At 37.3% G+C, this 14,212-nt stretch overlaps 1 protein-coding gene across 4 annotated transcripts in view; it reads right to left on the bottom strand.

The window, feature by feature from the left end:
* Window positions 1–13,780, bottom strand: part of TMEM67 (transmembrane protein 67) — a 67,194-nt gene extending 53,414 nt beyond the window's left edge. For 2 of the 4 annotated variants that reach the window (XR_003120914.1, XM_025395181.1), the window contains exons 1-6: window positions 13,487–13,780; window positions 12,765–12,853; window positions 10,084–10,177; window positions 2,419–2,518; window positions 905–974; window positions 734–808 (exon numbers count right to left, since the gene is read on the bottom strand). Coding sequence is in view for 3 of the 4 variants with exons in the window: in XM_025395181.1 (XP_025250966.1) it covers window positions 734–808; window positions 905–974; window positions 2,419–2,518; window positions 10,084–10,177; window positions 12,765–12,853; window positions 13,487–13,709 (651 nt within the window). In the remaining variant the exon portion in view is untranslated. Of the gene's footprint in view, window positions 1–733; window positions 809–904; window positions 975–2,418; window positions 2,519–8,661; window positions 8,802–10,083; window positions 10,178–12,764; window positions 12,854–13,486 lie in introns of all 4 variants that reach the window. The other 2 variants (XM_025395183.1, XM_025395182.1) reach the window with 2 other exon arrangements.
* Between the last annotated feature and the right edge of the window lie 432 nt (window positions 13,781–14,212).

Here is a 14,212-nt window from a genome sequence, read left to right as displayed (position 1 = left end):
AGGTGGGTGGATCACGAGGTCAGGAGTTCGAGACCAGCCTGGCCAACATGGTGAAATCCTGTCTCTACTGAAAATACAAAAAATTAGCCAGGCGTGGTGGCAGGTGCCTATAATCCCAGCTACCTGGGAGGCTGAGGCAGGAGAATCGCTTGAACCCGGGAGGCGGAGGTTGCAGTGAGCCGAGACTATGCCACAGCACTCCAGCCTGGGCAACAGAGCAAGACTCCATCCCAAACAAAAATAAAATAAAATAATAAGGAACAATCTGGCCAAATGAGAATAATCCTGATTTCTCTAATGATTACTATGTACAGACACTGTGATAAAGGTATTTTTATTATGTCTAATTTACAGACAATCAACTGAAGCTTTGAAATCTTCTCAAGGTCCAAGGATACAAAACTAATGACTTGCAAATCCAGGGTTCAAATCTAGAGTTTCTGGTGCCCGTAAATGCATTATACTGCATCCTACACAGAACATATACCAGATATTTCTGGTGTAAACATTCTGTAGCACACTGAAAAACAAACAGGCTATGGTACAGACTCAGTACTGTACTTAGAAATTATAATGCTGAATTATTAGACTAATGTTTCTTAGATTGATTTTTTTTTCTGTTTTAAAACGATTTATACAAAAGTGTTTCTCATTCTAGCCTGAAATTAATTACTAATGGATGAAATGTAGAAAATTTCTTAACAACAGAACAAAAAAATTGAAGCATACTCACAACTTCTCCATAACGTGCAGTTGAAATTCTACGTAGAGGAAAATTCCCTGTGTTGCTGAAACATAATCCCCCTGTCTTCATAAATAAATGAGGGAAAAAATAGAAGCTTATGAAAAGGCATAAGCAATTGAATTAAAAATATATATACTTTATCAATTTGGTTAGCCTTACTAAAATATTAGGTTCTGAACATGCACAGGACTTGCTGGTATTAACAAATGTTGGCTCACATCGGACGCACCTGTTCAATATAACAAAAATAATTTTTAAAATGTTAATAAATTATACTAAACCTAATTTAATAGAAAAGCTGTCTTTCTAAACAATGGATTAGAGTAGATTCATTCAGTAAGCAATTATGTAAATATGTTAAACAAATTTAAAATAACACGGATTTGAATAGTTTTAGGCCATTCTGTGTTACAAAGTATAAAGTAAGTAAAACTAATCAATAGAAGAGTATTTTTTAACTACATGGAATGTACAGAATGAATAATTCTGAATATCAAAGATAATTAAGTCACTCAACTAACAAAAGAGACCAACAAACTCATATAAATGAAACCCAATTTTTACAATTAGTTATATCAAATATACTTTCCTTATTTTATGTGCCACAAAGTAAAAAGGTAGTATAAGCTGAAGAGAAATGTATCTCTAGCTCCTATCAAAGCTACAGCCAACACTTTTAAATAAATTCTATTTATCATCTTTGTTTATTTTAGAAAAATACTTCATATTTTTCATTAATGAATGAGATAGATGGGGGAGGGTACTGGACCAGTGATGAGTGAATATATAGGTATTCTTCACTTGCAAAATAGAGCAGGTAGGAGTGGGGCTGGGGCATGACGTAAAACAGACGAGGCTTGGGGAAATATTAGAGGGGCAAAAAAAATCGGTATTTGGATGCCGTAACTCAGGTCAGCCTCAGAGAAAAGATGATCCAACACTAAGTAGCCCTCAGAAAAGCTGCTCAGCTATTTTCTATATTAAACTTGGAAACTAAAGAAAAAACTGTGCCTGGAGGGAAGTCATGATGTAGGCCTCTAAAAAAATTAAAGAAGCTGAAATTGGTATATATGCTTAAATTAGAGGGAAGTATATAGGCAGGCAGGGGTGTGTGTGTGTGTGTGTGTGTGTGTTTCACAAACACATGCACAAAGGGGGAACAGGAAGCAACAGAAAATGGGACTAAAAATCAGGGTACCTGAGCTATTATTAGTATACATTAATGTTTTATGTATTATAAGGGCTTTAGTACAGTACTTAGCACATAATTATATTACAGATTATATACCAATTACATAACAACAAACAAAAATAGCTACCCTTTACAGAGTGGTTACTATGTAGCACTATACTAAGAACTGTACTTACTTATTTCTGAGCCATTACAGCCTATGAAGTGGGTGGCAATAGTACCATTCCAAAGACAAGGGATTGTGAAGTAGTGAGCTATCCAAGGTCAGACAACTAATAGACTGGACCAAAATTTGAACCCTAGTGTGTCTCATGCTCTAGGCAACAGCTTCTGTATCTGTTAATGTCTACTTCTATCCTTCCTTGGGTTATTGTGAAAACTAAGTGAACTAAGTGATATGATAGGAAAACACTCTTAAAAGTACAAATTATACATTAGTATAAGATGATATTAAAGAAGTCAGCCCCATCACACTGCTTACCTGTCTCCTAAAGCATTTGCTACCATAAAAGAGTTTTCATTTCCATCACAGAGCTCACAAGTTGCTTGAGACAACAATGTTCCATTAATATCTTTTTCCACTAAACAGTTTAGAAACAAAAAAAAGATGTAACTCATAGTAAACATATAAGCTTCTACATATTCAGAAAATATTTAAGAAAACCCAAGTGTAACTATTATTCTATTAATTTTCAAAACACTTTATTTGCATTAAAGGCATAACAAGTATCTCCATAATAAAGTATAGAGAAGTGATCCCTTCATACCCGTGCATGCCTCCAAAAAAAAAAAAAGAGAAGTGATGCCTTCCCTATTTTCACGTAGTAAAATACAGAAAATCATTTTCCAAGTCATCATAACAATTAAGTCAGTACTTTTTTCCTCAAAATTGTCTTACCTCTTATCTATACATTTCTGTCACACTGGGATAGTGAAGCAAGTATTTTCATAGATTACTGATAAGTTTCTGCAACTTAGAAGGCTTTTAGTAGTATCTATTAAAGTTTCAAATTCACATCCTTACAACACTACAATTTTGTTTTTAGATACCTAACCTGCAGAAACACTTGAACATGTACATAAGTATATTCATTGAAGCATTATTTGTTAGAAACATGAATATTTAAAATAGCAGAATGGTGGTATATCCATGCTACAAAATACTATGGAACAGATGAAAAAGAATCAGGTAAGGCCAGGTGAGGAGGATCATGCCTGCAATCCCAGCCCTTTGGGAGGCTAAGATGGGTGGATCACATGAGGCCAGGAGTTCAAGACCAGCCTGGCCAACATGGCAAAACCTTCTCTCTACTAAAAAAATACAAAAATTAGCTGGGCGTGGTGGCTTGTGCCTGTAATCCCAGCTACTCAGGTGGCTGAGGCATGAGAATTGCTTGAACCTGGTAGGTGGAGGTTGCAGTGAGCTGAGATCACACCACTACACTCCAGCCTGGGCAAGAGTGAGACCCTGTTTCCAAAAAAAAAAAAAAAAGAATCAGCTAAATCTAACAGAGTATCAGAGTATACCATTAACTGAAAAAAGTATGCTAGAACAATATTTGTGTATGAAACATTTATGCAAACATACTACTTATGTTTCCTGTGGCTATATAATGTAGATCCTTGTAACAGGGAAAAAATTCTGAATGTGCACACACACATGTGCACACACACATGTACACACACACACACACAAAAATAACCAGTTACTTTGGGGTTGAAGGAGCAATAGAAAAACAGTATTGGGAAAAATGGTCAAAAAGGACTTTAGTCTTATCCATAATGTTTTAAGTTTTTGCATGGCAGTAAAAAGTAATTTTAACAAAAGTAAAGATGAGCAACTTGTTCCTCCTACAGTCACCCCTGTCTCAATAAATGACAGCTCCATTTGACCATTTACTGTGGTCGCAGTCCTTAAGAGTCTCCTCATGTTCCATATTAAAAAAATAAAAATAAAAAAATTAATGTGCAAATTCTGTCAGCTCTCTCTTCAAAATATATTCAGACACAGAATTATTTTCTCTACCTCTACAACTAATATCGTGGCCTGCCGGGTACAGTGGCTCATCGTGGCCTGCCGGGTACAGTGGCTCATCCCGTGATGCCAGTATTTTAGGAGGCCAAGGCAGGATGATTGCTTGAGGCCAGGCATTCAAGACCAGCCTGGACAACATAGCAAAACCTCATCTCTACACACACACACACACACACACACACACACACACACACACACACACAGCCGGGTGTGGTGGCACATGCCTGTAGTCCCAGCTACTCAGGAGGCTGGGGCAGGAGGATCACTTGAGCCCAGGAGGTCGAGGCTGCAGTGAGCTATGATCATGCCACGGCCCTCCAGCTTGGGTGACAGAGCAAGAGCCTGTCCAAAAATAAAAAATAAAAATAAAAAAAAAAGAAAGAAAAAAGAAAAAACTCTGGCCCAAGCACCATCATCTATCACCTGGGCTTTTGTAACAGCATCTTAACTGGAGTGCTGGTTTTGTGCTCCATGCAGAAGCTAAAGTGAAGCTTTTAAAACTTCAGTGTGATCATGTCACTCTTTTGCTTAAAACCTTCCAAATGGCCTCCCATCTCACATAGGACAATTTCAAAGGTCACTAACACAGCATAAAGGTCTTACATGATCTGCACACTATCACCCCAATTTTTCAGACCCAGATGCTTCCACTTTACTTTATTTCTTTGCTTTAGCCACATTAGTGTACTTTCTGTTCTCTGGAAAATGCCAAATATACTCCCATCTTAGAATCTTAGTACTTGCTATTCCTTCTGCTTAGAATGATGTTCCCCAGTCATCCTCATGGCTCTCTGTCCCTCCCTTCCTTCAAGTCTTTCTTAGATTTCACCTTTCCAGAGAGGACTACCATGATAATGTATGTAAAATAATACCCTATTCTCTCTCCCTTCTCTTGCACCATAGAGAATTTTAATCACGAAATAGTACCCTCTAAAATAGCAAAATACTGTTTCCACAGCTGTAACCTAACCCGAAGGGGCCAGAAGATGTCAGAGCCACTGTTTAGAGAAAGCAGCAAAGAACGTTCCTTTCCCCTACTTCTCATCCACAGGTATCTCAAGAGCATCTAATTTAGGGAATGAAGAATTATAAGAATTACAATAACATAGCTACAGTAATAGAAACATAACTTGAGTGGTTAACTATATAAGATTTCAAACTAGTTTTTATTCTTCCAGTAATTAACTGGCTTACACACATGGCTGATACCAAGTGTACCAGTACGTATTTTCTCTTGATATTAACTTGTGCTGTCCAATACAGTTACTGTTGACTGTGGTTACTAGCCACTTGTGATTACTGACCACTTGAAATGTGCCTAGCCAGAATTGAAATCTCAAAAATTTATTAAGAACAAAAGAACGGGCTGAGCATGGTGGCTCATGCCTGTAATTCCAGCCATTTGGGAGGCCAAGGCGGGCAGATCACCTGAGGTCAGAAGTTTGAGACCAGCCTGGTCAACATGGTACAACCCCATCTCTACTAAAAAATACAAAAATTAGCTGGGGGCAGTGGCAGTTGCCTGTAGTCACAGCTACTCAGGAGGCTGAGGCAGAAGAATCACTTGAACCTGGGAGGCAGAGGTTGCAGTGAGCCGAGATTGTGCCATTGCACTCCAGCCTGAGCGACAAGAGTGAAACTCTGTCTCAAAAAAAAAAAAAAAAAAGAACAAAAGAATGAAGATATCTCAAAAATTGTTCAGCTTGATTACCTGTTCAAAGGATAATATTTTAAATAATATTAGGCTAAATAAAGTATATTATTAAAATTCATTTCATGTTTCTTTTTACTTTTTTTAATGTGTAGACAAGAAAATTAAAAATTACATATTTGGTTTGCATTGTATTTCTACTGAACTGCACTACTTTAAACAAACGCCAGCATATTTGGCCTTAACAGTTTTTATTCCAAATTTATGATTAAATCTGACTTACCTTCATCTTCCCATAATCCTAAAATTTACAGTAGAAATAGTACATCATGAAGTGTAACAAATTTCATATTGCCATCCAACTCATAAAACTTTCATTAGCCCCATCCCTAAGAATACACCCCCCAAATACCGTGAGAATCAAGTTAATATTTTCAATGGAGGCAAGAGTGCCAACGAAACTACTAAGAAGCCGGGTGCGGTAGATTGCTTAAGCCCAGGAGTTTGAATCCAGCCTGGGTAACATAACAAGATCTCGTCTCTAAAAAAAATAAGACCAGGCAACTCTAATCCCAACATATGGGGAGGTCAAGGCAGGAGGACTGCTTGAGGTCAGGAGTTCGAGACCAGCCTGAGATATATAGTAAGACCCCCATCACTACAAAAAAATTTGTTGAAACAAAAAAAAAAAATTGAGATAATTTAAAAATTAATCTTTGAATGGGTAATATATAAAATATAAAAATAAAAGGCACAAAAGGATTTATTTTATTTTATTTTTTGAGACAGTTTTGCTCTTGTCACCCAGGCTGGAGCGCAGTGGCATGATCTCACTCACTGTAACCTCCGCCTCCCAGATTCAAGTGATTCTCCTGCCTCAGCCTCCCAAGTAGCTGGGACTACAGGCACCTGCCACCATGCCCGGCTAATTTTTGCATTTTTAATAGAGATGGGGTTTCACCATGTTGGCCAGGATGGTCTCGAACTTCTAACCTCAGGTGATCCACCTGCCTTGGCCTCCCAAAGTGCTGTAATTACAGGCGTGAGCCACCACACCAAGCACAAAAGGATTTAAAATGAAAATTAAGTCTCTTTCCCGCCATTCCCAGGCACTCAGTTCTTCACTCAGGAGGCAGCATTGTTACCAGTTTCTTATGAATCCTTTCAGAAATAGCCTGTGTATATACAAGCACATATGCATATATAATGGTCTTTAAAAAGCGAAATAGTGGAATACCAAATACATAAAATAGTGCTGATAAATAACAGGTACTCAATAAATACTTGTAGATGAATGAATAAATTATTCTATATCTTGCTTTTTTACTCAATATATCTTAGATTTCTTTCCATAGTAATATGTGTAGAACTGCCTCTTTATTTTTCCACAATTGCATTCTATACCATTGTATGACTATATCATAATTTATTTGGCTGATCTCATCTTGATAGACTCTTATATTGTTTACAATCTTTTGTCTCAGGAATAATGTTGCAAGAAAAAAACATTCAACACTTCTTCAGGCATATAGTTAAGTGTATCCGAATGAGAAATTTCTAGATGAGAGCTTTCTAGGCAAAGATAATCTGTATTTTTAATTTTGATAAACACTGTAAATTTGCTCTCCACAGAGGTTGCACCAACTTATAATTTTCCCTATTAATACATGAATAACTATTTCCCTGTATCCTTATAAATACATTGTCAAAGTTGAAAAAGTTTCTTTTTGTTGTTTTCATATGGAGTTTCACTCTTGTTGCCCAGGCTGGAGTGCAATGGCATGATCTTGGCTCACTGCAACCTCCACCTCCTGCGTTCAAGCAATTCTCCTGCCTCAGCCTCCAAGAAACTGGGATTACAGGCATGTGCTACCATGCCCGGCTAATTCTGAATTTTTAGTAGTGACTACGTTAGTCAGGCTGGCCTTGAACTCCTGAACTCAGGTGATCTGCCCACCTCGGCCTCCCAAAGTGCTGGATTACAGGTGTGAGCCACTGTGCCTGTTCGAAAAAGTTTTATAATAAAATCTGGTAGGTTAAAAATAAAATCTCATTTTAGCTTTAATGTACATTTTCTTACTCTGAGTACGGTTCAACATTTTTTCTCATGTTTTTTTCTATGTGAACTTTATTTATGATTTTTGGCTATTTTAAAAATTGGGCTATTCATCTTACTTTTATTTATCTGTAGGACCTTTACATTTATTGAAGAACTTTGACCTCTGTCTATTGTATGCATTAATATTTTTCTTTAGTTTGTAGTTTGGTTTTTGGTATTATAATTTTTATGGCATTTTATAAATTCACCAATTTTTCCTTCTGTGGTTTTTCTTTTTTCTTTTTGTCTTTTTTTTTTTTTTTTGTAGAGACAGAGTCTCTCTATGTTGCCCAGGCTGGTCAGGACCTCCTTGGCTCAAGTAATCCTCCCATCTAGGCCTCCAAAGTGATTATTTTTGGTCATACTTAGGCCTATTACAACAAAACTATACAAGTTTTTCCTACATTTTCTTTAAGAACTTTCATATATTCATATTTAGTATTTGACTCATTTGGAGTTTAATTTTCTCAGAAATAAGGTAGAAACCCAACTTGATGTTTTCTCAGTTTTCCCAGCACCATTTATCGGTTTTATCCCCACTTGGATGAAATGCCACTTTTTGCACATACCAAATTCCCATATGAATTGAATCTATTCTGATTGCCTAAGTTCCATCAATCAGTCTGTGTACCCATAAGCCTGTCATACATGTGATTATAGTAGCTATATAACATGCATATTATCTGATGGGGTAGTTCCTTCTTTCCCTTCCCAGAATTTTCTTAGATCTCATATATCTTTCCTGATAAATTTCAGAATCTATTTGTATATTACCCCAAAACAAACAAATAATAACCTGATAGAATTTCCGAGGGTCCTTTAAAATATACAGTCTGGTAGGAGAGTTGGCATCTTTCTAATATTTAATCTTCCCATGCAAAAATAGAGAATGCATTTTCACTTATAAAAGCCTGCCTTCATATCCCTCAGTAATACTCACAAATTTCTTCAATTAGTTATGTTGTACATTCCTTCTAAAGTATATGCCATAGGTCGGGCACAGTGGCTCAAGCCTGTAATCCCAGCACTTTGGGAGGCTGAGGCGGGCAGATCACCTGAGGTCGGGAGATCAAGACCAGCCTGACCAACATGGAGAAACCCCGTTATCTACTAAAAATACAGAATTAGCCAGGTGTGGTGGCACATGCCTGTAATCCCAGCTACTCGGGAGGCTGAGGCAGGAGAATCGCTTGAACCCGGAGGGAGGCTGCAGTGAGCTGAGATTGCACCATTGCACTCTAGCTTGGGCAACAACAGTGAAAACTCTTGTCTCAAAAAAAAATCCAAAAATTAAAATTTAAAAAAAAGGATATACCTACTTATTTTTTCTTTTTTGTTGCTATTGTATATGAGGTATTTTCTATCATCACTGTTTATAGTAATTTTTAGTCATTCTCTTGGGTGTTTTAAACATACAATCAAATCATCTGTAAACAATGATATTTTACTTTTTTTGCTTGTTTGTTTGAGACAGGGTCTTACCCTGTCGCTCAGGCTGGAGTGCAGTGGCACCATCTCAGCTCACTGCTGCCTTAACCTTCCAGGCTCAAGCGATCTTCCCACCTTTGCCTCTCGAGTAGCTGGGACTACAGGTGCATGCCACCATACCTGAATAATTTCTTTTTTATTTGTAGAGATGGGGTTTCACTGTGTTGCCCAGACTGGTCTCAAACTCTTAAGCTCAAACAATACATCTGCCTTGGCCTTCCAAAATGTTGGGATTAACGGCCTACCTTTTCTTTTCCAGTGATAAATTTTTTTTTCTCTTACTTAAGTGCTTAGTTTGCATCCTTTTCCAGGTCCTGACATTAATAGGAACGCTTACACTTTTTCCCTATTAAGCATCAACTTGGTTTTTGAGTTGAGACATACATATTTTATCATGTTATGTTAAAGAAGTAACCATCTAATCCTACACAATTAAGAGTTTCAAAAAACTCAGACAAAACTCTGTATTTTCTTCTCAATGCCTGCTGATGTCTTAAGTATCACTAAATTTGTACAAAAATAATTTTTATAAACACTATTAAGGGCTGGACACAGTGACTGATGCCTATAATCCCAGCACTTTAGGAGGCTGAGGCAGGAAGATCTCTCGAGGCCAGGAGTTCAAGACCAGGCTGGGCAACATAACAAGACCCAGTCTCTACAAAAAATTTAAAAATTAGCCAGCTGCAGTGGTGTATGTGTGCAGTCCTAGCTACTCAGGAAGCTGAGGCAGGAGGATTGCTTGAACCACTACAAAAATATTAAGTAATCGTTTAACTATTTAAATTAATGCCCTTTTCAAAAAACAAAAAACAAAAACAAAAATACAAATGAAGATTTGTCACTACTTCTTTGTAAGGAATCTAATTCTTACCTAAAATATGGCCAGCGGGACAGTGACATTTTCCTTCGGCAGTTAAGTCACTAGGGCAAGAAATGCAGTTCCAGCCATCTTCTGTAACACCTTTCTAAATTAAAAGAAAAAAAAAAGCTTTTTTTTTTTTAACTTTCTTCTTCATAATCATGTAAGTTCAAAATGCCATAAGAGTATGTAACTGCAGCGAAAATTCAAATAAATCATACATATATGAGCCACATAAAAATTCCCTGGAGAGATAATTCATGCTTATATTCCAAAATTAAGCTCTATATTATTACTATGTCCTGACAACTATTAAAGGATTAACTGTGGATAATAGTTCTCTCTTCTTCAGGATCTTTAATTCAAATGGATGCCTACTTTCATAATTATTTGTCATTTAGTTTTTCTGTTTACAAATATAAAACACAACACAACACAAAAAGATTGAATCAATAGTCAGTTAATAGGTTAATCTCACGTGTTCTAAAACATTATTCTAATTTTTAAAAATTCAAATACGTAAAAAATTTAGTCCAGGCACGGTGGCTCACATCTGTAATTTCAGCACTTTGGGAGGTCAAGGTGGGTGGATCACTTGAGGCCAAAAGTTTGAGGCTAGCCTGGCCAACGTGGTGAAACCTCGTCTCTACTAAAAATACAAAAATTAGCTGGGTGTGGTGGTGTATGCCTATAATCCTACTTGGGAGGCTGAGGCACCAGAATGGCTTGAACCAGAAAGGTGGAGGTTGCAGTGAGCTGAGATCACGCCACTGCTCTCCAGCCTGGGCAACAGTAATACTCTGTCTCAAAAAAAAAAAAAAAAAAAAAAAAATTCATTTATGATTCAAAATGGGTAAATTTTATGAAATATAAATTATACACAGTCGTTGAAATTGATTTATGAGAATATTTTCTTCTATCCATTTATGGCTTGTACTAGTACACTTTTTTTTTTTTTTTTTTTTGAGACAGTCTTCGCTCTGTCACCAGGCTGGAGTGCAGTGGCACGATCTCGGCTCACTGCAAGCTCCACCTCCCGGGTTCAAGGGATTCTCCTGCCTCAGTCTCCCGAGTAGCTGGGACTACAGGCACATGCCACCATGTCCAGCTAATTTTTGTATTTTTAGTAGAGATGGGATTTCACCACGTTTGCCAGGATGGTCTTGATCTCCTGACCTCGTGATTCGCCTGCCTCAGCCTCTTAAAGTGCTGGGATTACAGGCGTGAGCCACTGCGCTCAGCCTAGTAAAGGTTTTTGATAAAGTATGACAGCATTCAATTTGGGCTTATTATATTATATGGTTTAGGAAAAGCCTGGGGCAAAAAACACAATAATTACAAACACAGTTGTACCCAAAGTTCATAAAGAACAAAAATAATGCCACAAATTATTTTAAATTTTGGTTGAAAAGACTGAATTTATCAAGAAATACTCCTATTTTGCAATACATTTATATAGGACTATTTATTTATTTATTTATTTATTTTTTGAGACAGAGTCTCACTTTGTCACCCAGGCTGGAGTGCAATGGCGCAATCTTGGCTCACTGTAACCTCCGTCTCCTGGTTTCAAGTGATTCTCCTGCCTCAGCCTCCCAAGCAGCTGGGACTATAGGCACATGCCACAATGCCCAGCTTATTTTTGTATTTTTAGTAGAGATAGGGTTTCACCATATTGGCCAGGCTGGTCTCCCGAGCTCATGATCCACCGGCCTTAGCCTCCCAAATTGCGGGGATTACAGGCATGAGCCACCATGCCCGGCCTATATAGGACAATTTAAAGATTACAATAACTTAAAAAATGTCACTGAAAAACAAATCTGCTGTGAGACCACTTTTTATTAGCAGCATTTTATCATGGGTAATTCAGGTAGGATCAACATCTGCAAAGTTATAAAATAAATGGTAATCTATTATAATCTATTATAAAGATGTAAAATAAATGGTAATATAAAAAATGGTAATCAGACCTACAAGTAATACAGATAGCTGTAAATCAGGACAATTGATAACTTCATATTAAATTCCCAGAATTAATATTTTTTATATGACAATGAGAAGAAACATTACTGTAAATGTCAGACTGTTACACAGACTTTTAATTATCCAACATGATTGAAAATATATTTGTTAATTGAGAATTATCATATATAGTAACTACTAATTTTTCAAAAATTACGATATAATGAAATTACTAACAAAACAGAAACAGACATTATTTAACCTTTTTATTAATGCAATTGGTATTTCATGAAATAATTATACCTCAGATATCATTATGAACATCAATCATCATATAAACTGTTGACATGGTAGGTCTAAGACAACTCCATTTGCATCAGTCAAAGAATATACACATCCCAAATTGCACACATCCCAAACTGCTCTATATATTCCTTATTCATCTAATTTTCTTCATAATCGAGTTATTCTATGAGTAAACACAAAAACTTAAATTTTTACAGCTTTGTGGTTTTTGGGATTTCAGATTTTAAAAGAAATACATTTCTGTTTTCTCCAAGTTTGCATAAAATTTCGCTGATTTCCCAAAACTTACTCTAGTAAAAATAAAGTTAGCATAGTAATTTTAAAGTTTGTGGGGAAACATTAAACATTAAATTATAGTTTGAAAAATAAAGATATTTAACTTATTACTTTTACAGTTAAGTTATTTTAAAATAAATTATGCATACCATGTTTTCTGGGCACTTTTTACAAATAACAGCAGGTCCTCCATTATTAGAGATCATCTGAAATCCTGGTAGACATACACATGAAGTTCCTAAAAAAAAAAAAAAAGCCAACTTTATCCTTGATAAATAAAAATAAAGTTCCAAGATAGTGAAACTTTTAATAAGTCTGAAGATCTTGAGAAGCAGTATAGTGATTAACAGCAGGATTCTGGAGCCAGTACTGCCTGGGTTCAAATCTAGAAACATACTTCTTGAGTTCCAATCTTAGTACTCCTACTCGGTTGCATGACCTTGAACAAGTTACTAAACTCTCTACCCTGGCTTCCTCTACAATAAAAAGGAGAAAAAAAATCGGTACCTACCTCATAGTATTAGTATGAGTATAAAATTAGTTATTATACGTAAAGGTCTTAGACTGTCACACACAGCTGGTATTGTGTTGCTACCATTTTAAACGCAAGTATAACTAAACTATTAAACTACTTAACTGCTGCTGGAAATTTTACATTTCTACGTCACTAAACAATATATATGTATTCGAGCCAGGCGCGGTGGCTCACGCCTGTAATCCCAGCACTTTGGGAGGCGGAGGCGGGTGGATCACCTGAGGTCAGAAGTTCGAGACTAGCCTGATCAACATGATGAAACTCCATCTCCAGGGACTAGGGATCGGCTAAGGCGGGAGTGTTACTTTTGCCAGGGCCCACCTCAAACCGTCTTACCTCGGGCATCCTGCCTCTGGTTAGCTCCACACGGAACACAGGAGAGCGCGGAGATATCAAAGTACTGGTTGTTGTCGCACTTCTCCGGCTGCTGGAAAGGGAAAGAGAAGGTCTGGGCCTGTAAGAAGCGAGGGAGGGACAACAGGAGGGACACGGTCACGGCCCGGGCAGATAAGAGGGACCAAGCCGCCATTGGCACCTCAGCCCCACCGCGCGTCGCCATGGTACCGACGCTGGAAGCCTCACAGGCGTCAGTCCCCCATCAGCCTCTGCGGCAGCTCCGCTGAACTGATTGGACAACCCAAGTCTGGGTACCGGAAGTCACTGCTGGTGTTGCTTGGTTGCTAGGTTACCAACCCTGCGCGAAGTTGGCAGGTCCAGTAAAGAGTAGGTTAGAGGCCGGCTAACCCTGAAGCCCAGCGGTATTTTCAAAAGTGTATAGAGTTCCTCTACTTACGATAGGGCTGCCTCCTCCCCTCAATAAACCCATCGTAAGTTGAAAATATCATAATTTGTCGAGTTATATTTACATCAGAATTTATTCAGACTAGGTAATTTTCACGTTAAAGGAAACATGACTTGTAGTTTAACAATTTGATGTCAAAAAAACCCACTGACTTAAAACCTAGTGAAGGATTACTATAGCTTAAGCACTGAAAAAATAAAAAATTTTTCCTGCCAGGTTTGAGCATAGGAAATCATGTATGTGAGACAAAGTAGGAAACG

Source organism: Theropithecus gelada, chromosome 8, assembly GCF_003255815.1.
Source record: "Theropithecus gelada isolate Dixy chromosome 8, Tgel_1.0, whole genome shotgun sequence".
In the NCBI taxonomy this organism is placed as follows: domain Eukaryota; kingdom Metazoa; phylum Chordata; class Mammalia; order Primates; family Cercopithecidae; genus Theropithecus; species Theropithecus gelada.
The sequence above is the reverse complement of the archived record's forward strand: the minus strand, read 5'-3'. Positions and strand labels throughout refer to the sequence as shown.